This window comes from Pan troglodytes, chromosome 23, assembly GCF_028858775.2.
Source record: "Pan troglodytes isolate AG18354 chromosome 23, NHGRI_mPanTro3-v2.0_pri, whole genome shotgun sequence".
Lineage (NCBI taxonomy): Eukaryota > Metazoa > Chordata > Mammalia > Primates > Hominidae > Pan > Pan troglodytes.
In genome coordinates, this window is record NC_086016.1 from 40,156,543 (window position 1) to 40,183,664 (window position 27,122).

Consider the following 27,122-nt stretch of genomic DNA (forward strand, 5'->3'; position numbering starts at 1 on the left):
CTGCAATTCTCCTGCTTCAGCCTCCCTAGTAGCTGGGATTACAGGCGTGTGCTACCACGCCCAGCTAATTTTTGTATTTTTAGTAGGCACAGGGTTTCGCCATGTTGGCCAGGCTGGTCTCAAACTCCTCACCTCAAGTGATCCGCCCATCTTGGTCTCCCAAAGTGCTGGGATTACAGGCGTGAGCCACTGCGCTTGGCCCAAGCCTATGTTATTATGGAGGAGATCAACAAAATGACTAAAGTAAAAACATAGAATAAGGAAGTACATTAAATAAACTATAACGTAATCAGTGTTACAGAAACAACAAAAACCACAACAAAGATAGGGAAGGAGGAGGCGGAAGGAAGCCATTCCTCATTGCCCTTGGCTGGGTTTTTCCTTCATCTCACCAGCCTCTCAACATCAGGGTACTCCACATCAAGTGTTGCCGATATGTCAGAGAATGACAACTGAAAACTCATCACTGGAATTAGCATCACAGAGGCATGCACGACCTTGACAACATTACTTTTAGTGGAATGGAGGGAACCAAGGCTGATTAAAGTGGGTTTAAGGACACGATGTGAGAATCTGAAGATTGCAAAGATAGATATTTTTGAGGAGTTTTGCTGTGGAGAGGAGCAAATAAAGGAAGGGGTAGCGAATGGGGAAAGTGTAATCAGGCATTTGAATGCTGACGGGAACGATGATTCTCTCTCAGAACTTCCACTTTCCATTAACAGCAGACTAGGGAATGTGAAACAGACCACCTACTGAGGACAGCCAGAAATGCTGGACAAATTATTTACAAACATCTGCTGGCAGGCACTGGATACCTCAAAAGACACTGATGACTCACCAGGCTGGAAGGAATGATGGAAACCCAGGAATTGCAGTGTTCAGGTGGCTGTTACTGGAGAGGATGGGCAGATGAGCAGCACCAGCAACAGCCTCATGGGGCTCAGGACACAGGGACTGGAGCCCAGGGGTCTGCCAAGAGGTGAGCCCTGATGAACATCTCTTACTTTGGGTTAGGGTCCTAAAGAACTACGTAGCCTAGGAATAAGGGTGAGCCATACACAGACACGCTCTCACAGAGACCACAGTTCAGCCTCAAGTAATTTCAGTTCCAGAAACTAGACTGAGGTTATCCTAGTTGCAAGTGTTCCCAGGTACCTGGGAGAAGCAAAAATAAATTCATTCTTTGTAAGGAAACATCAAACTAGGCTCTAGATTACTTCTTTTTTTTTTTTTTTTTTTTGAGACGGAGTCTCGCTCTGTCACCCAGGCTGGAGTGCAGTGGCGTGATCTCGGCTCACTGCAACCTCTGCCTCCTGGTTCAAGTGATTCTCCTGCCTCAGCCTCCCGAGTAGCAGGGATTACAGGAATGTACCACCATGCTCAGCTAATTTTTTGTATTTTTAGTAGAGATGGGGTTTCACCATGTTAGCCAGGATGGTCTTGATCTCCTGATCTCGTGATCCACCTGCCTCAGCCTCCCAAAGTGCTGGGATTACAGGCATGAGCCACTGCACCCGGCCACTCCAGATTATTTCTACGAGCATACTTGCAAATACAATGACCAACACATAATCAAAACTCACCAGGCATATGTGGAGATAAGACATGAAAGAAAACCAACAGAAACAATATACAAAAGAAACATATCTGTGAGGGGACTGTAAATATTTAAGTTATCCAAAATAGACTTTAAAGTAACTGTGATAACATTCAAGAGGTTAAAAAAGGAAATTTAGAATTTTGGTGAAGAGTTTTGAATGATCAAAAAAGCATCAAATGGAAATTACAAAATTAAAAAATATAATCAGGAAAGAGTAAACAGAATAAAGCATGGAGAGACAGAAGAATACAAAATATAGTAGAGTACATAAGAGACACAGACTATCTAATAAAAGATCTAGCATACATATATAAGTGGAGGATCAGAGGCAGAGTAGAAAAAGAATCAAATGGAAGCAACATTTGAAGAGTTAATGTCTGCAAACTTTCCAAAACTGATTTTTAAAAAACATTATAGGTCAGGCACAGTGGCTCATACCTGTAATCCCACCACTTTGGGAGGCCAAGGTGGGTGGATCACCTGAGGTCAGGAATTCCAGACTAGCCATGGCAAAACCCCATGTCTACTAAAAATACAAAAATTAGCCGGGCGTGGCGGTGGGTACCTATAATCCCAGCTACTTGGGAGGCTAAGGCAGGAGAATCGCTTGAACCAGCGGGGCGGAGGTTGCAGTGAGCCGAGATCACGCCACTTCACTCCAGCTTAGGCAAAAGAGTGAAACTCCATCTCCAAATAAATAAATAAAATTATTCTGCTGATTTAACATACCCTATAAGCCCTCCCTGACCCCACCATCAAAAAAAAAAAAACAAAAACAAAAAAACAAAAACACATAGAAAACAACAAAAAACAAGAAAGCCCCAGAAATCCACGCTTAGCACCTTGTAGGGGTTTTAAAACAGGGCCCCCTAAATCACTGATATTCCTTGCACTGAGCAGCGGGAATTTGTATCTCTTTACCCTTTAATCTGGCGATGTAACTGCATTACCAACAGAATATGGCAAAAGTGATGCCGTCCCAGCTTCCAGACCAATGCCTTAAGAGACTGGAAGTTTCTATTTCTCTTCTCTTGGGGCCCAGCCATCATGCCTCAAGGAGGCTGAAGCAAGCCATGGTGATGACTCTTGGTCCTGGGCCCTGAGCCCTGAATGAACTCCCAGCCAACAGCCAGCACCAACTTGCCAGTTGCGAGTTACCTTATATGGTGCCGTATAAAGTAAAGCTGAGGCTTTCCCACTGAGCTCTGCTCAAATTGCAGATTTATGGACTAAATAAATGATTCCTTTTATAAGCCACTGTGTTCTGGAGTAGTTTGTTACACAGCAATAACTGATAATGATACATATGTTGCACAATATGTATTGTATGTAACATAACAATTGCTGATATATGTGCCACATTACACCTGTTGAAAATAAAATACAAGGAGGAAATATTTAAAATAGCAGAGGAAAAAAAATTATCTTCAAAGGGCAACCATTAGAATGACAGCTGGCTTCTCAACAATGGAAGCCAGAGACAATGGAATGACTTCCTTAAAGAGCTGAAAAGAAAATAAATGCTGGCCAGGCACGGCGGCTCATGCCTATAATCCCAGCACTTTGGGAGGCCAAGGCAGGCAAATCACTTGAGCTCAGGAGTTTGAGATCAGCCTGGGCAACACGGTGAAACCCCGTCTCTACTAAAAATACAAAAATTAGTCAGGTGTAGTGGTGCATGCCTGTAGCTCCAGCTACTCAGGAGGTTGAGGGAGGAGAATCGCTTGAACCTGGGAGGCGGAGATCATGCCACTGTACTCTAGCCTGGGCCACAGAGCAAGACTCTGTCTCTAAATAAATAAATGCCAATGAGAATTCTGTACTTAGCACACAAAACAAAATGAAAACAAAAACAAAACCTTCAAGAATAAGGTTAAAATTAAAACATTTCTCGAGTCAAACAAAAAACCCAGAGACTTTGTCATTAGCAGACCTACATGAAAGGAAATACAAAAGCTTTTTCTTTCCTTCTTTTTTTTTTTTTTGGAGACATGGTCTCACTCCTGTCACCCATGCTGGAGTGCAGTGGTGCAATCACCGCTCACTGCAGCCTCAACCTCCCAGGTTTAAGTAATCCTCCCACCTCAGCCTCCCGAGTAGCGGGGACTACAGGCGTGCACCACCACACCTGGCTAATTTTTTGTATTTTCAGTAGAGACAGGGTTTTGCCATGTAGCCCAGGCTGGTCTGGAAATCCTGGGCTCAAGCGATCCTCCCGCCTAGGCTTCCCAAAGTGCTGGGATTACAGGCGTGAGCCATCGTGCTGGGCCAAAAGCTTTCTCTTCATATGGAATGAACACGATCCTAGATGGATGCTTAAAGAGGCATGAAAGAATGAAGCACCATGGCAAGTTAAATATGTGGGGGGATCTAAATAAGTATTGATGGTATAGCGTCTTGTTGGGTTTAAAATAAAAACTAAATAAAACAACAGCACACAGCATCGAAGCCTGGAAGGGAATACATAGCTAAAGGATTCTAAGACCAACTTATTGTTCTGGAAGATACTAATGGACCTTGAGTAAGGCAGAGATAAATCTAGTAATCTCTAAGGTTCTGTCAAGATGTGCAAAAGGTTTCAGACTTTGCCCCGCTTGCTGTTGTCAAAGTTTTGCTCCAGAAGAAGACACAATCTTGATTATGCTGAAAAGTAAGCAAACTTACCCTGTGCTCTACAAGGAGACCCTAACTCTATTTTCCAAGGCTGTTTGCTGTATAAACATCCTTTGAAGGTAGCCTGGAACAAAGGTAGTGCTATAATTTGGATTTCTGCCCCCCAAACCTCATGTTAAATTTTGATTCCAATGTTGGAGGTGGGGGGCTAATGGGAGGTGTTTGGGTCATAGGGGTGGATCCCTCATGAATGAATTAATGCCCTCCCTGTGGGGTGGGGGTGAGTGAGTTTTCACTCTATTAGTTCCTGTAAGAACTGGTTGTTAAAAAGAGCCTGGCACTTTTTTTTCTTTGAGACAGAGTTTCGCTCTTGTCGCCCAGGTGATCTTGGCTCACTGCAACCTCCACCTCCTGGATTCAAGCAATTCTCCTGCCTCAGCCTCCCGAGTAGCTAGGATTACAGGCATGCACCACCATGCCCAGCTAATTTTTTTGTATTTTTTTTAGTAGAGACAGGGTTTCTCCATGTTGGTCAGGCTGGTCTCAAACTCCCGACCTCAGGTGATCCACTCGCCTTGGCCTCCCAAAGTGCTGGGATTACAGGCACGAGCCACTGTGCCTCGTCCGGGCCTGGCACTTTTTAACAACCAGTTAACAACTTATTTTCTCTTCCTCACTTCCTTTCTTGCCATGTGACACTGGTAAGATGCTGGCACCATGTTTCTTGTATGGCCTGAGGAGCCATGAGACAAATAAAACCTCTTTTCTATGTATAATACTCAGACTTAGGTATTCCTTTATAGCAACACTAAACAGACAAAAACAGTTAGTCAATGTCTCTGCTAGCAGGATGTATGGAAACATGAGAGAGACTCTTGGAGAATGATCTCCCAACAGTTACTACTAAAAAGTGTATAACTTCCAAGCTAAGAGACAGAAAAAACAGAATCATATGAAAACGCTCAATCACAAATTGCAAAAGCATTATGCTAAGTGAAAAAGTCAGACTCATAAGACTACATGCTATATGATTAAAAGCAGCAGTGATGGAATGCACATAGGTATAGGAAGGCGTCCTCCTGCAGGGAAAAAAAAAAAAAGGAAGCACATAGGTGTTGCCCAGGGATGGGGTGGGTGCCATGGACTATAAAGGAGGGTGAAGGAAATTTGGGGAATAACAGAAATGTCTTATATCTTGATTGTGGTGGTGGTTACATGGGGGTGCTCTGTTATCAAATGAAGGTGGAGGCAAAGCAAGATGGCCAAATAGGGCTGGGCGCGGTGGCTCACGCCTGTAATCCCAGCACTTTGGGAGGCCGAGGTGCGTGGATCACCTGAAGTCAGGAGTTTGAGACCAGCCTGGCCAACACGGAGAATCCCCGTCCCTACTAAAAATACAAAAATTAGCCAGGCATGTGGCCGCCGCCCCGTCTGGCAAGTGAGGAGCGCCTCTGCCCGGCCCCCGCCCTGTCTGGGAAGTGAGGAGCGCCTCTCCTGGCCACCATGCAACCTTCCAAGTGTGAAGCGACAGCCTTGTGTGTGATCTTTCTGCCTTCCCCAAGTTTGCATTTTCGACATTAAAGTTTACTTTTTAATTAAAAAAAAAAGTAGCCAAGCATGGTGGCAGGTACCTGTAATCCCAGCTACTGGGGAGGCTGAGGCTGGAGAATCGCTTGAACCCAGGAGGCAGAGGTTGCAGTGAGCCGAGATCGCGCCACTGCACTCCAGCCTGGGTGAAAGAGCAAAACTCCGTCTCAAAAAAAAAAAAAAAGATGCCCAAATAGAAACCTCCACCAATTGTCCTCCCTGGAGGAAAACCAAATTGAACTATACACACAAAAAAGTACCTTCATAAAAAGCAAAAATCAGCCTAGGTACCAGCTCAGCTACAGTGTGGCAGAGCACCAAGAGGGCTCTTGGGGTCCCAGATTCTAAGTGTTGGCTGTGGGGTGGCAGTTCTGGACCTGCCCTGGGTCAGAGGGGAGCCCACTACCCTAAAGAGAGAGTCCCAGGCCTGGCAGCGTTCAGTTGCTTCAAGAGCCCTTAGGGCCTGAATGAACATTGGCGGTGGCCTGGCAGCATTGCCACAGGGCTGGGGCAGTGGTGGCCATGGAGAGAGACTTCTCTGCTTGTGGAAAGGGGAGGGAAGAGCGGGAAGGACTTTGCCTTATGGCTTGGGTATCAGCCAGGCTGTAATAGAATAGAGCACTGGGGAGATTACTAAGGTTTCTGACTGCAGGCCCTGCCTCCCAGATGGCATCTAAGGACCTTCCCAGGATGGGGGTGGGGGGAACTTGCTGCCTTGAAGGGAAGGACATAATCTCACTGGCTTCAGCACCTGCTGACTGTAGAGCCCTAGTGCCTTAAGCAAACATAGGCAGTAGCCAGGCAGTGGTGACTGCAGGCCTTGGGTGAGACCCAGTGCTGTGCTGGCTTCAGGTCTGAGCCAGCATAGTCCTAGTGATAGTGGCCACAGAGGTGCCTGTGTCACCCCTCTCCTAGCTCCAGGTGGCCCAGCACAGAGAGAGAGACTCCACTTTTAGGGGAGAAAGTAAGGGAAGAGAACAAGAGCCTCTGCCTGGTAATCCAGAGAATTCTTCCAGATCTTATCCAAGACCACCCAAGTGGTACCTTTACGAGTCTGCAAGAGCCATAGTATTAGTAGGCTTGGGGTGCCCCCTAATGCAGATATGGCTGCAGTGACCAAAAACTTAGATCACAATACCCAAGTCCCTTTTATTACCTGGAAAGTCTTCCTAAGAGGAACAGGTACAAACAAGCCCAGACTGCAAAGACTACAATAAATACCTAACTTCAATGCCCAGACGCTGACAAACATCACAAGCATCAAGACCATACAGGAAAACATGACCTCACCAAATGAACTAAATAAGGTACCAGTGGCCAATTCTGGAGAGACAGAGATATGTGACCTTTCAGACAGAGAATTCAAAATAGCTGTTTTGAGGGAACTCAGTGAAATTCAAGATAACACAGAGAAGGAATTCAGAATCCTAACAGATAAACTTAGCAGAGATTGAAATAATTTAAAAGAATCAAGCAAGCTGGGCACAGTGGCTCACGCCTGTAATCCCAGCACTTCGGAAGGCCGAGGCAGGCGGATCACAAGGTCAGGAGATCGAGACCATCCTGGCTAACATGGTGAAATCCCATCTCTACTAAAAATACAAAAAATTAGCCAGGCGTGGTGGCGGGCGCCTGTAATCCCAGCTACTCGGGAGGCTGAGGCAGGAGAATGGTGTGAACCCGGGAGGCGGAGCTTGCAGTGAGCCAAGATCGCGCCACTGCACTACAGCCTGGGTGACAGAGCAAGACTCCGTCTCAAAAAAAAAAGAATCAAGCAGAAATTCTGGAGTTGAAAAATGCAGTTCACATACTGCTAAATGCTAAAGGGAGTTTTTCAATCTGAAAGAAAAGGACATTAATGAGCAATAAGAAATCACTTGAAAGTACAGAACTTAATGGTAATAGCAAGTACACAGAAACATATAGAATATTATAACACTGTCATATGTAGACCACTCATATCTTAAGTAGAAAGACTAAAAGAGGAACCAATCAAAAATAATAACTACAACTTTTCAAGACATAAACAGTACAATAAGTTAAAAAGTGGGGGGACAAAGTTAAAATATAGAGTTTTTATTAGTTTTCTCTTTGCTTGTTTGTCTGTTTATGCAATCAGTGTTAAGGTGTCATCAGTTTAAAATATTAAGTTATAAGATATTATTTGCAAGCCTCATGTTAACCTCAAATCAAAAAACATACAGCAGATACACACAAAAAAAATAAAAAGCAAGAAATTAAAACATACCACCAGAGAAAATCACCTTCACTAAAAGGAGAACAGGAAGGAAAGAAAGAAGATCACAAAGCAACAAGAAAACAATTAATAAAGTGGCAGGAGTAAGTCCTTACTTGTCAGTAATAACATTGAACATAAATGGACTAAACTCTCCAATCAAAAGACACAGAGTGGCAGAACGGATAGAAAAACAAGACCCAGTGATCTGTTGCCTACATGAAACACACTTTACCTGTAAAGACACACATAGACTGAAACTAAAGGGATGGAGAAAGATATTCCATGCAAATGGAAACCAAATAAGAGCAGGAATAGCTATGCTATTCTATGAGGCAAAACAGACTTCAAGACAAAAACTATAAAAAGAGACAAAGAAGTCATTATATAAAAGGGTCAATTCAGCAAGATAATGTAACAATTTTAAATACATATGCACTCAACACTGGAACACCCAGATATATAAAGGAAGTATTCTTAGAGCTAAAGAGAGAGATAGACCTCAATACAATAATAGCTGGAGACTTCAATACTCCACTTTCAGCATTAGACAGTTCATCCAGACAGAAAATCAACAAAGAAACACCAGCCTCAGTCTGCAGTATAGATCAGATGAACCTATTAGATATTTACAGAACATTTCATCCAACAGCTGCAGAATACACATTCTTCTCCTCAGCATATGGATCATTCTCAAGGATAGACCATATGGTAGGCCACAAAACAAGTCTTAAATTATTATTATTGTTATTATTTTTTTTTTGAGACAGAGTCTTGCTCTGTCACCCAGGCTGGAGTGCAGCGGCGCGATCTCGGCTCACTACCAGCTCTGCCTCCCGGGTTCACACCATTCTCCTGCCTCAGCCTCCTGAGTACCTGGGACTACAGGCACCTGCCACCATGCCTGGCTAATTTTTTGTATTTTTAGTAGAGATGGGGTTTCACTGTGTTAGCCAGGATGGTCTCGATCTCCTGACCTCGTGATCCGCCTGCCTCGGCCTCCCAAAGTGCTGGGATTACAAGCATGAGCCACTTCTCCCAGCCAAATTACTTTTTAAATTTGAAATCATATCAAGTATCTTCTGTGATCACAATGAAATAAAACTACAAATCAAAAACAAGGTATTTTGCACACCATACGAACACATGGAAATGAAATAATATGCTCTTGAATGGTCAATGAAGAAATTAAGAAGGAAATTTAAAAACATCCTGAAACAAATGATAATGGAAACACAACATATCAAAACCTATGAGATACAGGGAAAGAAGTACTAAGAGGAAAGTTGTACCTATAAGCACCTACATCAAGTAAGTAGAAAAACTTCAAAATAATCTAATGATGTCTCTTAAAGAACTAGAAAAGTAAGAGCAAACCAAACCCAAAATTAGTAGAAGAAAATAAATAATAAAGATCATAGCAGAAATAAATGAAATTGAAACAAAACAATACAAAAGATCAACAAAATAAAGTTTTTTGAAAAGATAAACAAAATCAATAAATCTTTAGCTAGACTAACAAAAAAAGAGAGAAAACCCAAACCAAAAAATCAGAAATGACAAAAGAGATATTACAACCAATATCACAGAAACTCAAAGGATTATTAGAGGTTACTATGAACAATTATATGCCAATAAATTGAAAATCCTAGAAGAAATGGATAAATTCCTAGGCATACACAACCTACCAAGATGGAACCGTGAAGAAATCCAAAACCTAAATAGACCAATAACAAGTAATGAGATCAACGCTGTAATGAAAAGTCTCCCAGCAAAGAAAAGCCTGGGACCCAGTGGCTTCACTGCTTAATTTTACCAAACATTTAAAGAAAAACTAATACCAACCCTACTCAAACTATTATGAAAAACAGAGGAGAGAAAACTTCCAAACTCATTCTATGAGGCCAGTATTGCCCTGACACCAAAATCAGACAAAGACATATAAAAAAAGAAAACTACAGGCCAGTATCCCTGATGGATATTGATGCAAAACTTCTCAACAAAATACTAGCAAATCAAATTCAACAACACATTAAAAAGGTCACTCAGGGCCAGGCGCAGTGGCTCACACCTGTAATCCCGGCACTTTGGGAGGCAGGGGCAGGTGGATCACCTGAGGTCAGGTGTCGAGACCAGCCTGGCCAACATGGTGAAACCCCGTCTCTACTAAAAATATAAAAAACTAGCTGGGTGTGGTGGTGGGCGCCTGTAATTCCAGCTACTTGGAAGGCTGAGACAGGAGAATTACTTGAACTCACGAGGCGGAGGTTGCAGTGAGCTGAGATTGCACCACCGCACTCCAGCCTGGGCAACAGAGCGACACCCCATCTCAAAAATAAATATATAAATAGGAAGGCTAGTCTGATACAGGCTCCTCTGTCATGGCCAGAAGTGGAAGTTCATTCTACAAGTTTGATACGTAGTATTTGCATCATCATTGGGTCAAGATATTTTCTTTTTCTTTTCTTTTTTTTTTTTTTTTTGAGATGAAGTTTCACTCATGTTGCCCAGGCTGGAGTGCAGTGGTGCAATCTCGGCTCACTGCAACCTCTGCCTCCCGGGTTCAAGTGATTCTCCCGCCTCAGCCTCCCAAGTAGCTGTGACAACAGGTGCTCACCATCACGCCCGGCTAATGTTTTGTATTTTTAGTAGAGACAGGGTTTCACCATGTTGGCCAGGCTGGTCTCAAACTCCTTACCTCAGGTGATCCACCCGCCTTGGCCTCCCAAAGTGCTGGGATTACAGGCGTGAGCCACTGCAACCCGCCAGGTCAAGATATTTTCTAAATTTCACTGTGACTTCTTTTTTGAACCATAGATAATTTACATATATCTTGCTTAAAATTCAAACATATGGGCTCATTTATAGTTACATTTTTGCTATTGATTTCTAGCTTAATTGCACTGTAGTTGGAGAACATAGTCTAAATCTCTTCAGGTATCTGAAATTTGTTCATATTTGCTTTATGGCCAGCATAGGTCATTGTCTATAATTTTTATATAGGTGTGCTTGAAAAGAATGTGTATTCTGTTAGTTGGTAGGACAACTGTTTTATATATGTTCCATGGTCTGAATGTTTGTGTCTTCCTAAAATTCTTATGTTAAAACTTAATTCTCAGTGTGATAGTATTAAGAAATGGGGCCATTAGGAGGTAATTCGATCATCAGGGCTCTGCCCTCATGAATGGGATTGGTGCCATTTAAAAAGAGGCTTGCCAGGCACACTGGCTCACACTTGTAATCCCAGCACTTTGGGAGGCCGAGGCAGGTGGATCATCTGAGGTCAGGAGTTCGAGACCAGCCTGGCCAATATGGTGAAACCCCACCTCTACTAAAAATACAAAAAATTAGCCGGATGTGGTGGCGGGCGCCTGCAATCCCAGCTACTCAGGGATTCAAAAAATAAACAAAGCCAAAAGTTGGTTCTTTGGAAAGATTTTTTAAATTGGCAAATCACTAGCAAAACCAAACAAGAAATAGAGAAAACACAAAGTACCATCCCTTCAGATCCTCCATACATTAAAAAGAAAATAAGAGGACCTGCAGACAAATTTGACAACTTCGATAAAATAGAAAAATTCCTTGAAAACACAACATACCCAAACCGACATGAGATGAAAATCTCATAGTCCTATATTTGTTAAAGAAATTGAATCCATGTTTTAAAAGCTTCCCACAAATAAACTCCAGGGTCACATGGTTTTACCCATGAATTCTTCCAAACATTTAAGAAAGAAAGAATACAGGCTAGACATGTGACTCATGCCTGTAATCCCAGCACTTTGGGAGGCTGAGGTGGGAGGATTGTTTGAGCCCAGGAGTTCAAGACCAGCCTGGGTAACTTGATGAGACCGTGTCTCTACAAAAAATTTTTAAAATTAGCCAGGCATGGTGGTGCGTGACTGTAGTCCTGGCTACTCAGGAGGCTGAGGCAGGAGGATCACTTGAGCCTGGGAAGGTGAGGCTGCAGTGAGCCATGATCATGCCACTGAAGTTTGGCCTGGGTGAGAGAGAGATGGATGAAAGGAAGGAAGGAAGGAGATCTTCAACAATTTTTAGAAAATAGGAGAAAGAAGGAATGCTTCTCAAAGCTTTAAGATACAGAAGGACTTCCTTAAACAAGACACAAAAAGTACACCGTAAAGAAGACGAACAAATTTGACTTCATTAAAACTAAGAACTCATGTTTATCAATAGATACCATTAAAAGAATAAAAAGGCAAAACACCGTGTGTGCAGCTGAACACGTATCACTGACAAAAGGTGTGTATTTGGACTGCACATGTACCAAAAAAATCCTCCTAAAACTCTGTAAGAAAAAGATAAACAACTTTATTTTTTAAATAGTCAAGAGAATTGAGCTGATAGTTCACTGAAGAGGATATCCAAATGGTTAATCACTGTATCAAAAAGTGCTCAACTTCATTTGCAATCAGGCAAATGCAAAATAAAACCACAATAACATACTACTAGACACCCGACAGAATGACTAAAATTTTAAAACCTGACAGTACCAAGTAACAGAAGATATGAAGTAACAGAAAGTGTCATTCACTGCTGCTTGGAAAACAGACGGGCGGTATTATTTACTAACGTTGAAGACAAGTTATGGCCCATAATGCAGCCAGTTCACTTCTAGGTATATGTCTACCAGAAATGTACGCATGTATGCACCAAAAAAACTAGAAATAACCCAAATTTTCATCAGTAGTAGAATGAGTAACTAAAACTGTGATATAGTAGACAATGGAATTCTACTGCAATGAAAATGACAGACAGCTGCACACAAAACGTATCAATCTCGCCAACAAAATGCTAACAAAGAAGCCAGATAGAAAAGCCTTTATCTTGGCCGGGGGCGGTGGCTCACGCCTGTAATCCCAGCACTTTGGGAGGCTGAGGCAGGTGGATCACGAGGTCAGGAGATCGAGACCATCCTGGCTAACACGGTGAAACCTTGTCTCTACTAAAATACAAAAAATCAGCCGGGCGTGGTGGTGGGCACCTGTAGTCCCAGCTACTCAGGAGGCTGAGGCAGGAGAATGGCGTGAACCCAGGAGGCAGAGCTTGCAGTAAGCAGAGATTGCGCCACCGCACTCCAACCTGGGCAACAGAGTGAGACTCCATCTCAAAAAAAAAAAAAAAGCCTTCATCATAAAAGGCAAGTTATTGGTTACCCTTCTTTGGGAAGAGGGGACAAAAGGAGGGCTTCTGGGGTGCTGTAATGTCCTATCTCTAGATTCGAGTGGTGGTTACACAGGTGTTTGTGATAAATCACTGAGCTGTATATCATTTTCTCTGTATGTGTTATATTTTGCTATTTTTGAAAAGTTTAAAGAGAGAAAACAGGAGGAGAGGAATGAAGACAGTGGAATATAAGCAGTCTCTGGAGGAAAAAGTAGAGTCAAGAAATAATTTTTTTTAAAGAAAAAAATAACCCATTGTATAGTGATGGAAAATAACTTAGGTCAGGACATTATAACAGAAAACTACAGACTGGGAGGCTTAAACAACCTTTATTTCTCACAGTTCTAGAGGCTAGGAAGTCTATGATCAAGGTGCTGGCTGATCGAGTTCCTGATGAGGGTTCACTTCCTGGTTTGCAGACGGCTACCTTCTCCTTGTGCCCTCACATGGCAGAGACAGATCATCTCTTTCTTGCCTCTTCGTCTAAGGGCACTAATCCCATTCATGAGGGCTCCATCCTCATGACCTAATCACCCCCATAGTGCTCTACCTCCTAATACCATCACACGAGGGATTGGGGCTTCAACATATGATTTCGGGGGGATACATACAATCCATAGCAAAAAATATATAGTAGAAAAGGGGAATGTGTCATGTAGGAAAGAGGGGAGATAACTGTTCAAATGGTGTCAAGAAGTAGATGACAGGAGATGATGGCCTTGAATGGGGGGACCACCCTCAGCTAGACACATCGGTGCTGACAACAGGGAATGTGGAGTAGGCGGGGACAGAGGTGTGTGCATGGGGTGGAGGGAATTCTCCTCTGGCTATTTCTATTTTCTCAGCGAGACAGCAGCAGGGCTATCAGCTGAGAGTAAGCGTGGAGGGGAAGGGGCTGCAGGCTGAGGGGAGGGAGGGAGGCATGCCTTCTGGGAGAGGGGTGAACAGAGAAATGCAGAAAGATGTCAAACCACATCATAGGCTCACTGTGGCTCATGTCGTGATTTCAAAGTGAGAGCAATAGGGCCGGGCAGGGTGGTTCATGCCTGTAATCCCAGCACTTTGGGAGGCCAAGGCAGGCATATCACCTGAGGTCAGGAGTTCAAGACCAGCCTGGCCACCATGGCAAAACCCTGTCTGTACTAAAAAAAATACAAAAATTAGCCGGGTGTGGTGGCAGGTGCCTATAATACCAGCTACTCAGGAGGCTGAGGCAGAGAGAATTGCTTGAACCCCGGAGGTGGAGGTTGCAGTGAGCTGAGAGTGTGCCACTGCACTCCAGCCTGGGCAACACAGCGAGACTCTGTGTCAAAAAAAAAAAAAAAAAAAAAAAAAGAAAGTGAGAGCAGTCAGCAAAAAGGTATGTTCCCCTAGCCATGGTGGAGAACTGAAACCAAGCAGTTCTGGGGTGGTGATGCCAGGATGACGAAGAGAGAGAGAAGCAAGGAGGCAGGAAGTATAGGTGAAGGAGTGACAATGACAGGCCATGGAGTCCATGCTGGGTACAAAGCAAGGCACATGAACGGGATGGGGCTGGGAAAAGCGGCCAGGAGCAATCCCCTGTCAATGGGGAAGAGCACTGTGTGGGTGGAGGACTAGAGGGAATGAACTGGAAAGACAGAAGGCAGAGACTGGAAAGTGGGGTGCTTGAAACTTGTATTTACGGGAGAGCTGCTGTCACTGGCGATGATAAAGGCCAGCGCGTGGTCATGTGAATGTGGAGGGTCAGGAACCAGAGGCAACGCTGAGTCAGGGGCTCACATCTTTGAGGATGTGGGGGAGCACCCCAGGCTCGTAGATACCTATCACCGGGGTGACAGCAAGTGGTATTGTAGGGTGACAGAAGATTCAAGGCTGGGGGCAAGGAGGACCCTGCCCCACCTCCAGGCCCAGTGGGAGAGGGACTGGGAGAGAAAACTCTCAGGAGGCTGCGGGGCAAGCGGGGTCCTTCGAGGAGAGCCAGGTGTGGGTTACAGTGAGGAGGCAAAGGGGAGATTCAGGGAGAAGGCTGAGGCTCTGGAGGACACACGGGGGTGTGTCTCTTCCCTCCCTTCTAGAACCCCAGGCTGAAGCCACCTGGCCTCCACTCTGAGAAGCCTCTGCTGTGTCTCTGCTGGGGTGGGAGGGGTATGCAGCTAAGCCTCAGGGGTCCTGCAAACCTCTTGAAAGTGGCTGTGTGAGCCTGTTCTCATTCCCCAGGGACCTCAGGGGGTCCTGGACCAAAAAAATGCCAAGGACCCTCACGCTAGAGCAGTACCTGAGTCCCCAGTTTCAAAGCCCAGCACAGGCCCTTCCTGCCCACAGGCTCCCCACAGGGCCCCTCCTCTGTCCTCTGGGCCTTTCCTAGTACCTTGTCTCTGTAGGGCCTTTCCCTCCAGCTGGTGGAGTCTTCTGGACCCCTTAAGGTCTATCTCTACCCCAGACACCCCAGTGGAGCCTTTCCCATGCCCTCTGGTCAACACACTTGGCCTTCAGCAACCATGGGTACATCTAGCCACTCGGCAGATATTTACCGTGCACCCACAGAGAGCGTGGCACAACACCGGGCATCAGGAACGCAGAGGAGACTTGGCCCCAGGCCCTGTCCCTCAGGAGCCCTGCAGTCTGGAGGGGAAACAGATGTGGAAACAGACCCATGGCAACCTAAGGCAAGAGGGGCTGTGTCTTGGCCACATGGGGGGTGCTGAGGCTCTGAGTGGGAACAGGACAGGCCCACAGAGCAGGAGCCGTGTGTCCAGCCAAGGAGTTGGGGAGGAGCATTCTTAGCAGAAGGAGAAGCAAGGGCAAAGAGGCCGTGTCGGGGACAAGGCCTGTGTAGGGAATACAAGGCCCCACTCTAAAGTTATCTCACTGAAGGCTGGGGACAGAGCCTCCTTTTCTCGCAGAGACCTGCCGCTTTCCACTCTGCTTGGTGAAGATGGGATGTGGGAGGACTGAATGGATGGAGGAGCTGGCCCCAGAGTACGTGGCCAGGACACAGGGCACTCCACTTATCTGAGGTTCCTGATAAGCAGTTTTATGGCAAAGTCCCAGTCCAGAGAGCCTCAAAAGTCAGCTCCCGGTAGGGAAGCACAGATCACAGGCTTCTATCATCCTTCCCAGGATGCCTGGGAGGTACAGCCCTGTTTCTGCTGAGATACCAGTGAGAGGCTGGCTGATTCCATCAAATGTCATCTGTTACAAGTCAATGCCAGCCGTAAATGATTAATCTGTACCAGGAACAGAAGTATCTATGCTATCATAATGTACACAGGCATATTACAAGTGACCCCTGGGGGCTTACACGGGGAGAGCCAGGGCCCCCGCACCATAGGTCAGGCAGGAAGGGCCAGGATCAGCCCAGGGGGGTGGAGCTCCACTCAGCTCGCCACACTACAAAGCAGCCCTGATGTAAGAAAGGTAAACGAGTGGGTTCTGGAGCCAGGTGACAGGGTCTGAATAATCGCTACGCTGACCAGCTGTGTGATCTCAAATTCTGCAAGCCTCTGTTTCCTCATCTGTAATAGGAGGTCAGTAATGACCCCACCTCGTGGGACTGTCGTGAGGATAACATGAGTTACTACTTAGACTAGTGCCAAGCCCAGGCATGCAGGACCTGCTGGGAAACTGCAGATGCTCCTGCTGCTGTCGCTGTCTGTATCAGCAGGGTCCAGTCTCTCCGCCCAGCAGCAGTGCTGTGGGACTCTCCGGCCTTAGGTTATACAACCCAAGAATTCAGAAGCTCCTAATTCCATCCCCCAGGTCCATCCAGAAGCTCAGCCTGGCAGCTCACTGCAGCAACAGCAGCAAAAGAACAACAGAAACTCCTCCACCTGGAGCGGAAGGCTAGCAGCCCATGCTCACTCTAACACGCGTCAAGTACTCAGGACAGTCCAGAGGCCTCTAGGGCAACACAGGAGGAGGATCGTTTAGAAGGCAGAAACTCAGCCCTGGCCAGAGGCAAGTCCAGTGCACCAGGCCTGCTCTCCACAGACTGCAGGGTGTTGAGAGGAGCTGGGAGAACACTGCAATGACGACCCCCGGCCCTGGAGAACCCCAGGGCTCCAGCAGTGCCCTGACCCTCCTCCACAGCCTCGACCCCACCCCACCCCATCGCAGCCCTCACTCCAGGTCACAGCCTAGGCCTTGGCATTACTGCTTCTGGGACCCCTGATAACCTCAAACCCTGCATCCCAGTCCCCATCCTCCACCTCCCACTTCCCAGCTCACTCCTTCAACTGCCCTCAATGCAACAGTCCTCCACCCTCCACCCAGGTGGCACAGAGGGCCTGGAACACAGCAGCCCTCAATGAATACTCTAAAGCTAAATTAATATATCACATTCATTTGTTCCACAAACCTGATCTACGCCAGGCACCTGCTGGGGGCTGGGCACACTGTCATGAACCCAACAGACACAGTACCTCCCCTCACAAGGTCTGTGGCCTACCAGGAAGGCAGGATCCCCAGTGCAGGGATGGGTGCCATGGGATGCCCAGCAGAAACTCCTAATCCAGCCTGCAGGTCAGGGGAGGGCAAGAGGAAGGGAGGCAGGCAAAGAAAGGGGAGTATTCCAGGCCACAGCAAGAGCCTGGGCAAAGGCCAGGAGCACAAGGCAGCATGAGCTGAGAACACAGAGGCAGAAACTTGATCACACTGGGCCCTTCTAAGCCATTAAGCACCTGATGTGTTAAGAAAACAGGAAGCTGGCTGGGTGCGGTGGCTCACGCCTGTAATCCTAGCACTTTGGGAGGCTGAGGTGGGCAGATCACAAGGTCAGGAGATCGAGACCATCCTGGCTAAGAGTAGATGGTGAAACCCCGTCTCTACTAAAAATACAAAAAAAATTAACTGGGCGTGGTGGCGGGCGCCTGTAGTCCCAGCTACTTGGGAGGCTGAGGCAGGAGAATGGCGTGAACCCAGGAGGCAGATCTTGCAGTGAGCCGACATTGTGCCACTGCACTCCAGCCTGAGCGACAGAGCGAGACTCCATCTCAAAAAATGAAAATAAAAATAAAAAGAAAAGAAAACAGGAAGCCCTTGGGGAGTAAAGCAGGGGAGTGACCAATCAGAATTGCCCTCTGGAAACAGCGCTGTGACAGCAGCTTGGAAGAGGATGAGAGGAGTGCAGGCCACAGCCGGAGCAGCAGGAGACACGTGCACAACGACCGTGGTCTGGAGAAGCAAACCAGCAGCAAGACGGAGGGGGAAAGAACCTCTGATTTTCGACTGGCACGTGGCTGTCTGCAACACAGGCAACACTTCCCAGCATCCTTTGCAGTTAGCTGTGGCCATGTGACCGGGTTCTGGCCAATGCGTGCAACTTCCATGAAATGTCCCTGAGGAGGGGGAGATTGACCTTCTGCACCCTGCCCTTCCACCCTCCCTCTGGCTGGAAAGGTGGATGTGATGGCTGGATCTGGCACAGCCAGCTGCAATGATGCTATCTGCTGAAATGGAAAGGTTCGGGTGGGAGCAGGTTAGAGGGGAGAAGATAAAAAAGACTCCAGAGCTATGACTGTGAAAATAAATAAATCAATAAAATTTAGAAATAAGACAAACAAAGCCGGGCATGGTGACTCATGCCTGTAATCCCAGCACTTTGGGAGGCCAAGGCAGGCAGATCACGAGGTCAGGAGTTCAAGACCATCCTGGCTAACACAGTGAAACCCTGTCTCTACTAAAAAACACAAAAATTAGCCAGGTATGGTGGCACGCACCTGTAGTCTCAGCTACTCGGGAGGCTGAGGCAGAAGAATAGCTTGAACCCAGGAGGCAGAGGTTGCTGTAAGCCAAGATCATGCCACTGCACTCCAGCCTGGGCAACAGAGCAAGACTTCGTCTCAAAAAAATACATACATACATACATACATGGAAACAACACAGCAGCACAGAGAAATGAATTGGGAACCAGAAGACATTGATTCTGTTTCTTCACTGCTTCCTGTGTATAAGTGGGATGAATCACTTATCATCCCAAGGCTATTTTCTCATGCATAAAATGGAATACTGTCTTCCTTGCCCACCTCCATGGATTGGCAGAGAATGTGCTAACCCAACATACTTAAAAACATCCTGTAAAATTGTAATCCCAGCACTTTGGGAGGCCGAGGCAGGCGGATCACGAGGTCAGGAGATTGAGACCATCCTGGCTAACATGGTGAAACCCCATCTCTACTAAAAATACAAAATATTAGCCAGGCGTTGTGGTGGGTGCCTGTAGTCCCAGCTACTTGGGAGGCTGAGGCAGGAGAATGGCGTGAACCTGGGAGGCGGAGCTTGCAGTAAGCCGAGATCGTGTCACTGTACTCCAGCCTGGGTGACAGAGCGAGACTCTGTCTCAAAAAAAAAAAAAAAAAAAGAAAACAAAAAATCCTGTAAACTATAAAGTACCACAGAATAGCTTAGGTGTAGCTAAGAAGCTGCTGACAAAGGACTAAATCCTCCTGGGATGGAGGTCTGCCCACACTGGGGCTTAAGCTGGCTGAGACAAATCTGGAATCCTGTCAAGGGATTTTACAACTGACAGAACTTGGTGATTATTGGTACGTGGAGATTAGTGGTATCCCCAGGGCCGTGTATCTCAAAAGTGGGGCTGTCCAGCTCTCCAAGGAGTGGACCCGCTGCCCTGGTCAGCTGTGCCTGCAGTGGGGCTCTGGAGCTACAAGTGCAAGCCTGCCCCGTCCAGGGTCAGTCCTGATCGAGTCCAGCTGGAAGGCGGTCTGCTCAGCCCCATCTGCACTCAGAATCTGGAATGGCCCCACTGTATTAAAACTGGTGCCTGCACTGGCCACTGAGCTGCATTTAGCCCAAACACCTGCTGTGGGTGCCTCTGCCTCAGGTTCCTTGTGGAGCCAGGCTCTGAATTCTCACCTGATTGGATGGGGCCCTGATACGTGCCTTGCTCTTCTGTTGGTGGCAGCCCCTGGCCCCCAGCCTGACACTTTCAGAGACCCCTCCTGCCATGCCTCTTTAGTCAGAATGAGTCCCCAGCTGCTTCCTTCAGCCTCACTCTCACCAAAGCCCTGCATGCACCTGGGATCCAGCCAGAGCCACCTGCCTGCAGGCTCACACCTCCACACCTCTGCACGGCTGGAACGACCTTATCCATTTTGTTCTGCCACACAGGCTCCTCCTCACTCTTCCAGACGCAGAGTAGCTCTCAATCACCTCCTTGTGATCCACACTGTTTCCTAGGCTCTCCCTCTGTCACAGCACTCCTCAAGGGGTGCTATGACGCCTGTTTGCACCGGACCTCCCCCACCAGACTGTACGTTCCTTAAAGACACAGGACATGTTTGTCATCTCACAGGCCAGCCAGGACTGGCCCGAAGCCCAGAACTCTGGAGACACTGGAGGTGCTTGGTGCATGTTGAATGGATGGCTGACAGGACAGCCAGATGGATAGGTGAGCGGAAACAGGGATATCTGTCTGAGCCCAAGTAGATGCCAGTCTGCCAAGCACTGCTGGGGCCTGCATTTGGAACCTTGGCTGCTTCTCCCCTTTTCCCAACCAGCTCTGCCGTTGGCCCGGTTCCCTCAGGCCTTTCCTGGCTTTTGAGCCTTCCCTTCAGGCCCAGGGGAGTCCCAGCATGCCCCAAGAGGCAACAGCTCTGTCCAGCCTTCCTAAGCAAACCCTGGGCAGCCCCTATGAGAATGGCCATGCCCTTAAAGAGCCAGGGCTAGGCCAGGTGCGGTGGCTCACGCCTGTAATCCCAGCACTTTGGGAGGCCAAGGTGGGCAGATCACCTGAGGTCAGGAGTTTGAGACCAGCCTGGCCAATATGATGAAACCCCGTCTCTGCTAAAAATACAAAAATCAGCTGGGCGTGGTGGTGGGTGCCTGTAATCCCAGCTACTCAGGAGGCTGAGGCAGGAGAATCGCTTGAACCTGGGAGGCAGAGGTTGCAGTGAGCCGAGATTGTGCCACTGCACTCCAGCCTGGGTAGCAGAGCAAGACTGTCTCAAAAAACAAAAACCAAAACCAAAAATAAAGGGCCAGGGCTAAAGGTTCTCCCCATGGGCCTTATCTGATGTGGACACTCTCAGTCTCCCTGTCCTTCCTTCTTCCCTTTGTCCATATAGGTCGAGCCTCCAGGCCAGAAACAACCCAGGCTTCCATCCTCAGCCTCGTGCTGGGACACTGATGGGCCAGAAGTGTGGAGTCTCGGAAGCCCTTCCCTCTGGTCCAAGAGTACAGTCTCCCCTCTCTCCCACCCCTCTCCAGACCCCTCAGACAGAGACTCAAAGAAACTGCTTCTCAGCCAATAAGACCTCCAATCTGAGACGTGGGGGAGTGAAAGGAGAGAAGTATGTTCCCGCTGAGCATCACCCACCGGAATCCACTCTGTGAGTTCCTGGGGTTGACCAGGACGCAGTCCCAGGTGCGGTTGGGAGTGTTCTGGAACAGAATCAGCTGCCCTTCCTCCCGAACTCGGTCACTCGAGGTGTAGTGGGCCACAGCCACCTCCTTCACCCGGAATGGGTTAGAGAACAAGTTGGTGACGCCACTGAAGGTATTGACCAGGCGGCCAAAGAACTGCATCTTCTGCGGGGCAGGTGGGGAGGCCCCACCGTCTTCCCCCTCTGTCTGGAAGAAAACGAGGTCTCTGGTCAGCCAGGCACAGTCTCCCATGCCCATCTCACCCAGTGCAGCGGTTTCCTGCACAGACACCCAGATCACTCCCCACCAGCGTTGTCCCCAGATCCTGGGCCTGGAGGGATCTTAAAAGGAGGGGAAAGAAAGAGAAACAACACTGAGTGGGAGGTAAAAGTGACAGAACCCTCAGGCCAGGCTGGCTACCTAGAAGGCTGTCCCCCTGTGCTGCCACTGTGCATAGGTGACCTTAACTGCCTGCTTCCTGACCCAGTGTCCCAGCAGAGACTCAGTTTCCTCACCTGTAGTATGTGGTATTGACCAAAGGAGATAGCACATGTGAACATACATTATAGGCAGTAATGCCCTGAGCAAATGGAGGGTTCTCACTAAATAAGTTACAGAGATAACCTTTCAGCACTCAAAGAGGCTAGTATGGACCAGACACAGTGGCTCAGGCATGTAATCCCAGCACTTCGAGAGGCTGAGGCGGGCGGATCATTTGAGGTCAGAAATTCGAGACCAGCCTGGCCAACATGGCGAAACCCTGCCTCTACTAAAAATACAAAAATTAGCCAGATGTGGTGGCAGGCGCCTGTAGTCCCAGCTGCCCGGGAAGCTGAGGCAGGAGAATCGCTTGAACCCGGGAGGCAGAGGTTGCAGTGAGCTGAGATCACGCCACTGCACTCCAGCCTGGGCGATAGGGTGACTCTGTCTCAAAAAAAAAAAAAAAAAAAAAGAGGCCAGCATGGATCATTTCACTTCCGCAAACAAAATCAATGTCCCCCCTCCTAGATACCAAAAGGTGACCAGCATCATGTCACACTCTATCGGAGCAAGGGGATCATCGGCATTGGTCTAAATCCTTTGTTTCCTGCTACCACAGGTTTCCCAAAGAGCTCTGAGAGACAGCACACAAAAGCAAGCTCCTTGGAAATGAACGAACTGCACCTTCTGCAGGGGCAGAGTCATAGTTTCTGCCATGGAAATTATCCCCAGTGTTGATGATGGAATTAGATACCTTGTTATTTCCTAGGTTCCCAGAAAATACACTGCCTTCCTAAGGTACTGTCACCAAAGCCAGGCGCCAATCAGACGGAGGCCGCCCTCTGCCTCTGTGCCAAGATGTCACCAGACAAAAGACACTAAGGACAGAGTATGGGTGCCCTGGGGGAGAGAGGACATCTGAGTGGACACTGGGTCACAGCCACATTCTTCCCTGGCCTATGTGCTGAGCACAGGATCAAACCTGGGGACAGAAGGAAGACAAAAGCAAGGGGCCCACTAAGAGGCACATGAAAAGGAAAAAAGATCAATACTAATAATTATACCAACAAGGCACGGTGGTTCACGCCTGTAATCCCAGCACTTTGGGAGGTCGACTCGGGTGGATCACCTGAGGTCAGGAGTTTGAGACCAGCCTGACCAACATGGAGAAACCCCGTCTCTACTAAAAATACAAAAAATTAGCCAGGCGTGGTGGCGCATGCCTGTAATCCCAGCTACTTGGGAGGCTGAGGCAGAAGAATCGCTTGAACCCGGGAGGCGGAGGTTGCGGTGAGCTGAGATCGCGCCATTGCACTCCAGCCTGGGCAACAAGAGCAAAACTCCGTCTCAAAAAAAAAAGATCATAACAACTCAAGAAAAGTTCGCAGTGTCCCATTACAAGGCTCAGTGCCATCTCTCAATGATGTCTATCTGGAATGTTCTTCCTCTCCTTTTCTGTCTGAGAAAGCCCTGATCCTTCTTCAAATCCAAGCTCGGTTCTCATGGTTCTCAGCCTCCTCCTTAAAAATGTTTTTGTTGTTGTTGTTTTGAAACAGGGTCTGGCTCTGTTGCCCAGGCTGGAGTACAGTGGCTCAATCATGGCTCACTGCAGCCTCTACCTCCTTCCACCTCAGCCTCCTGAGTAGCTAGGACTACAGGTGTGTATCACCAGGCCTAGGTAATTTCTTCCAAACAATTTTTATAGAGGCCAGGCATGGTGGCTCATGCCCGTAATCCCAGCACTCTGGGAGGCTGAGGAGGGCAGATCACTTGAGGTCAGGAATTTGAGACCAGCCTGACCAACATGGTGAAACTCCGTCTCTACTAAAAATACAAAAAAATTAGCTGGGCATGGTGGTGGGCACCTATAATCCCAGCTACGTGGGAGACTGAGGCAGGAGAATCACTTGAGCCCGGGAGGTGGAGGTTGCAGTGAGCCAAGATAGCACCAGTGCACTGCAACCTAGGTGACAGAGTGAAGACTCCGTCTCAGAAAAAAAAAAAAAAAAAAAATTATAAAGACAGGGTCTTACCACGTTGCTCAGGCTGGTCTCGAACGCCCGGGTTCAAGCGATCTGCCTGCCTCAGCCTCTCAAAGTGCTGGGATTACAGGTGTGAGTCACCGTGTCTGGCCTAAAATGTTCTTGATACACCATCACCAGATGCCAGGTTCTCTCTCCTTGCTCTGGGCTCTCCCTCACTTTAAACACATCTGTACTATCACAGCCCAGCATGTTACAACTGCCCCTCCTGCCAGACTGTAAGCTTCGTCATCCTCCTACCAAACACTCCTGTGCATCTTGCTGGCACCATCCTGAAAGCTTTACGTACATTAATCATTCTGTCTGACAACCATTCTATGAACTGGTTACTATTATTATCCTCATTTTACATATGAGAACACCAAAGAACAGAGGGGTAAAGTCACGGGCCCAGGGTCACCCAGCTAGTGGGTGGAGCAGTGAAAGCTGGCACCCAGATGGGCTGGCCCAGAGTCTGAGTTTCTCAAAGGCAGCTGCTCGTCTTTTCATCTCCACCCACAAGCTTGGCTCACAGAAAGTTTGTTAAAACAAAAATTTAACTGAGTAAATATTATGCATAGAAAAAACACAGCCTGATAGAAAACAAACCAAGATAGACTGACAGAAAACATGCCATTGAGTAGACGAAGGTGCTGGGTTTATGGGCTTTTGTTTTTTCCTTTTCCCTATTTTCCAGATGCTATGTAAAGCGATTATAGTTTTCAAAGGAAGTAGCAGTATAGGCTGAGCCTCTGGGGGCTGCAGCCGGGAAGATGGGGACCTGTGGGACTCAGGCCTGGCCTGGAAGAGCGCAGAGAGGCTCCCCCGAGGACGGGCCCGCAGGGACGTGGAGGGGTGCTCCCAGGGAGGGCAGAGAGTCAAGAGCATCCAGCACCCATGAGCCTCAGATTGAGGGAGAAAGTCACCAGGGGTGCAGTGAAATCAAAGAAAGATTCCACACACCCCTTCGTCAATGGCCCAGCCTGTGTACCCCCCACCAGAGCCTGGGGCTAGGGGATGCCCCCCACACACCCACGACAGCATGGCCACAGAAACGACAGGCTTGGCTGGCATCCAGCCTTCAGGGTTGGCAGGAGGACGAGATGACGCAATGGAGGGAAGGTGTCTGGGACACAGGCCGACTGTGGGCGCACAAACAGTGGCCATTGTTATCACTAGGTGGAAGAAAGGAAATGACAGCCACGGGGCCACATCCTGGAACACTCACGGCATTGCCAACCAGGAAGGCGGGCCAGCAGGGAGAAAGTGCTCACACGTGCTTCCTTCTGTCCCTGCCACCTTGGACCCTGGAGCCCAGGCTCTTCCCAGCACAGCTGCAAGAGGGGGATGGTGGATGAGGGCCCCCCGCATCATGCCTCACTTCATCTCTCCCCCTGGCTTCTCACAGCGTCCTACCCTTGACCTTCCCGTGGGGTAGACAATCACTTTTCCCCACTGATGACCGGCCCCTCCTCCTCCTTACCTGGGCTTCTCCCTGCACCCCCAGGATGCCCAGGTCACCTGACACAGACCGCACCTCGGCTGTATCAAGCAGCTCTCTCAAACACCACAAGCAGAAAGACAAAGACCCAAGACCTTTGGTGGTGGGGGTTGACAGTGACAATTCTGCCTGTCCAAGCCAGGCAATTTCCAGGTACCAATTTTGGTGCCCCCCTTGAGGGAAGCCAGATATTTCTGGCCGTTTTCCTTATCTCTGCTCACCCATCCCCTGTCAAAACCAAGCTTGCCTGCTGGGTTCACTGAGGGAAGACTGACAGAGAGTGTGCTGGTGTGAGGCTCCCCTGGAGGAGCTGAAGGACGGGAGGAACAAGTATTATTATCCCATCTTCCCATCTCAGAGATCAAGAAACTGAGGCCCAGAGAGGCCTTGAATTGTACATGTTCAAAGGGCAAATTAAGGCCGGGCACAGTGGCTCGTGCCTGTAATTCCAGCATTTTGGGAGGCTGAGGCAGACGGATTACTTGAGCCCAGGAATTTGAGACCAGCCTGGGGAACATGGCAAAACCCTGTCTCTACAAAATATAAAATAAAATTAGCTGGGCATGGTGGTGTGCGCCTGTGGTCCCAGCTACTCGGGAGGCTAAGGCAAGAGGATTGCTTGATCCTCCTGAGGTCGAGACTGCAGTGAGCCAAGACTGCACTACTGCACTCCAGCCTGGGAGACACAGCAAGACCCTGCCTCAAAAACAAAACAAAACAAAGGGCAAATTAAAGTTGATGTCCACCAAAAAACAAAAACAAACGGGCTGGGCGCAGTGGCTCACGCCTGTAATCCCAGCACTTTGGGAGGTTAAGGCGGGCGGATCACGAAGTCAGGAGATTGAGACCATCCTGGCTAACACGGTGAAACCCCGTCTCTACTAAAAATACAAAAAAAATTAGCTGGGCGTGGTGGCGGGTGCCTGTAGTCCCAGCTATTCGGGAGGCTGAGGCAGGAGAATGGCGTGAACCCGGGAGGCGGAGCTTGCAGTGAGCCGAGATCATGTCACTGCACTCCAGCCTGGGCGAGAGCGAGACTCTGTCTCAAAAAAAAAGAAAGAAAGAAAGAAAAACAAACGAAGAAACAAAAAACCTCGAGTGGGAACAGAGGGAGATCGGAGCCAATGGTAGCATCTCTGATGAGTTCCCTGGAAGTGACTACCTGGGTTCATAAAACAGTCAACAGAGAGACCCAAGACCAGTTCCTGTCTCGCCAAGTGCACGGTCCCCTGGGGGAAGGACCCCTAAAGGGGATGACTTTTTAGCTGAACTTTCCAGGAAGAACAGGAGTTTGCCAGCGGGGGAAATGGCGAGAGGCCTTCACAGCAGATGAAGCAGATCAGAACACGGAGGAAGGCAGAGATCAGGGGCTTGCTCAGCCCACCCATGAACGGTGAGCATTTTCACTGGGACTGGACGGCTCGAGAGGGGAAGGTGCCGAGAGGACGGGCCGTGGTTAGTGCTGTGATCAACGTGAACACAGGTCACCCGGAGCCACTTGTCCAGTGGCTGCTATGTCAGTCACGCCCCTAG

The 27,122-nt window shown here is 48.0% G+C and overlaps 1 protein-coding gene across 40 annotated transcripts in view; it reads right to left on the reverse strand.

The window, feature by feature from the left end:
• Nucleotides 1-27,122, reverse strand: part of PLA2G6 (phospholipase A2 group VI) — an 80,625-nt gene that overhangs the window by 35,978 nt on the left and 17,525 nt on the right. For 21 of the 40 annotated variants that reach the window (XR_010156020.1, XM_009438384.5, XM_009438378.5 and 18 more), the window contains one exon: nucleotides 21,541-21,794. The exons of 5 other annotated variants lie outside the window; for them this stretch is intronic. Coding sequence is in view for 21 of the 35 variants with exons in the window: in XM_009438384.5 (XP_009436659.1) it covers nucleotides 21,541-21,794 (254 nt within the window). In the remaining 14 variants the exon portion in view is untranslated. Of the gene's footprint in view, nucleotides 1-841; nucleotides 973-21,540; nucleotides 21,795-27,122 lie in introns of those variants that run through there. 14 more of the 40 variants (XM_054675752.2, XM_016939159.4, XM_063807830.1 and 11 more) reach the window with 2 other exon arrangements.